Source organism: Sorex araneus, chromosome 4 (assembly GCF_027595985.1).
Source record: "Sorex araneus isolate mSorAra2 chromosome 4, mSorAra2.pri, whole genome shotgun sequence".
Lineage (NCBI taxonomy): Eukaryota > Metazoa > Chordata > Mammalia > Eulipotyphla > Soricidae > Sorex > Sorex araneus.
Window position 1 is genome coordinate 197,695,008 of NC_073305.1, and position 1,973 is coordinate 197,696,980.

The 1,973-nt window shown below is 64.1% G+C and overlaps 1 protein-coding gene across 1 annotated transcript; it reads left to right on the top strand.

Moving 5' to 3' along the window:
• Nucleotides 1-639: 639 nt before the first annotated feature.
• CCL24 (C-C motif chemokine ligand 24) lies at nucleotides 640-1,679 on the top strand. Its single transcript, XM_004620880.2, has 3 exons — nucleotides 640-712; nucleotides 814-931; nucleotides 1,493-1,679. The coding sequence occupies exons 1-3, from the start codon at nucleotides 640-642 to the stop codon at nucleotides 1,677-1,679; spliced, it is 378 nt and encodes a 125-aa protein (XP_004620937.2).
• Nucleotides 1,680-1,973: the final 294 nt, after the last annotated feature.

Below are 1,973 nucleotides of genomic sequence, written 5' to 3' on the forward strand. Positions count from 1 at the left end.
GTAAAACAGATTTTATTTGGAGTTTTTTAGGAGGGGGAAGGAGGGAGAGAAAGTGGGCAACAGTTGCGTTAACCCAACGTGGGCTTCCCCGAAGGTGGGGAAGCCTTGGTTTGCTTTCTCATTGAATCAGTGAGACACACCGTTACAAAGTTGCTCACGCTTGGGTTTCAGTCCTGTAACGTTCTCCCTTCACGCATCCACATGTGTCTCCAGTTTCCCTCCTGCCCCCCAGCCCCCCCAATAGATATTGTTGAGCAAATGGATAAGAGACTGCGTGGAGGAGGGGGACATGGACGTGACTGTTTGTTTCGCTTGAACACTGAGGCTCAGAGAAGCAAGGGCCAAACCTGGGATCTCCAGGGGAGCCTGAGCTTTGGGTCAGGCGGGGGTTCCCCCTCCCCCGCCCCCCCCCCACACACACTCTTCAAGTGTCCAGGGAGCCCGGGGAAGCCGGGCAAGCACTTCCCCTTTCCGAGGCTTGAGGCTTTCAAGGAAGCCTGGGCGGGGGTGCGGTTAGCCCACATTCCCCCCTCACCACCCCTATAAAGGGCAGAGGGAGGTGGGGGACTGGTCAGGAGCCGGCCCCTCTCCTTCTGCACCCCAGCTCAGAACCGGGAGCCACCTCCTTGGCTTGACGACATGGCGGGACCCTGCAGCCTGGCCGCCGGCCTCCTGCTCCTGGCCCTGTGCGCCCTCCACACGGTTCCCGCAGGTGAGTGGGTGGCTCCGAGGGTGGCACAGCGGGAGGGGAGCGGGGTGGGGGGGTTGCTGGCGGGGCTGGGGAAGGACACTGCCCTTCTCACCCCCCCCCAGGTTCCGTGCGCGTTCCCCCTTCCTGTTGCTTGACCTTCATTTCCAAGAAGATCCCGCAGAACCGAGTGGTGGGTTACCAGCTGGCCAGCCGGAGCGTGTGCCCCAAGGAAGGCGTGATGTGAGACCCCGCCCCCACGGGCACTTCGGGGAGGGTTGGCACTGCCCAGACCAGCTCCCGGTTCCCGGGAAGCCACTGTCCCACCCTCAGCCTCAGCTTTCCTCCTCCCCCGGGCGAGTCCCAGGGCAGGTTCTTGCCAAGAGGCCCCGTGCAGTGCTGGGGTGAGGCCCGTGTGCCCACACAGGCTGGGACAGGCCAGAGGGCAGGGCACTGAGCACCCAGACCCCCTTTTGCCACCTCTTGCTGCGTGCTGAGTGAACATGGCCGCCGTGGCACCCCCAGTGGGAACCAGCTCCCGGGGACTTCCTGTGGGCACTCCCGGCTCCGGCCTCCCCAGCCACACTTGTTTTTCCTTCTTGGTCTTGGGGGGTCTTAGTGCCTTTCCCATGACCCCTTCTTCCCCGGGGGCTGGAGATGGAGGGTCCCTTCTCCATCTGTTTTGCCCAAAGGCAGGGCCTCTCCCATCGGGTAGGGAAAAAGACCTCTGCCATCGGGCAAACAGCCTCCACCCACCTCTCTCTGTCCCGGGGTCTCAAGGGCGGCCCGTTCTCCCTCCCACAGATTCACCACCAGGAAGGGCCAGAAGTTCTGTGCTGACCCCAAGCTTCCGTGGGTACAGAAGTACATGAAGAACCTGGACGCCAGGCAGAAAAAGGCAGCCGCGAGAACCAGGCCCGTGGGCACCAGAGTGCCCGCTCGCAGACGCCCTGCCGGCAGGGCTGTCCCGGCCGCCTGGGCGCAGTCCTGACGGGGGTCTGCTCCCGAGAGGCCCCGTTCCTGCTCTCAGCGTCTCTCGACAGAGGACAGGCCGGCCAGGGAGGTCTGCCCATGCAGCTGGACTCCTGGCCTTCCCTGGACTGAAGGAGAAGGTTCTGGAAGGACCTGAGCCAGCTCTACAGCCTCCTCCTGAGCTGGGGTCGGGCCTTCTCCAGCCTCAGGTCCACAGCGCACCAGCTGCAGGCACACCCCTCGCGCTCCCTGGCCTGTGCCTGCCTCTTTAGGCCCTCCCTGCCACAGCAGGCCCTGGGGCCCGCGCTGGCGC

Excerpts from the sequence above, each read along its gene's own strand:
- CCL24 (XM_004620880.2), top strand. The coding sequence starts at position 640 with ATGGCGGGACCCTGCAGCCTGGCCGCCGGCCTCCTGCTCCTGGCCCTG. Across the intron at positions 713-813 it reads CCTCCACACGGTTCCCGCAG|GTTCCGTGCGCGTTCCCCCT; the intron begins GTGAGTGGGTGG and ends ACCCCCCCCCAG. Across the intron at positions 932-1,492 it reads TGCCCCAAGGAAGGCGTGAT|ATTCACCACCAGGAAGGGCC; the intron begins GTGAGACCCCGC and ends TCCCTCCCACAG.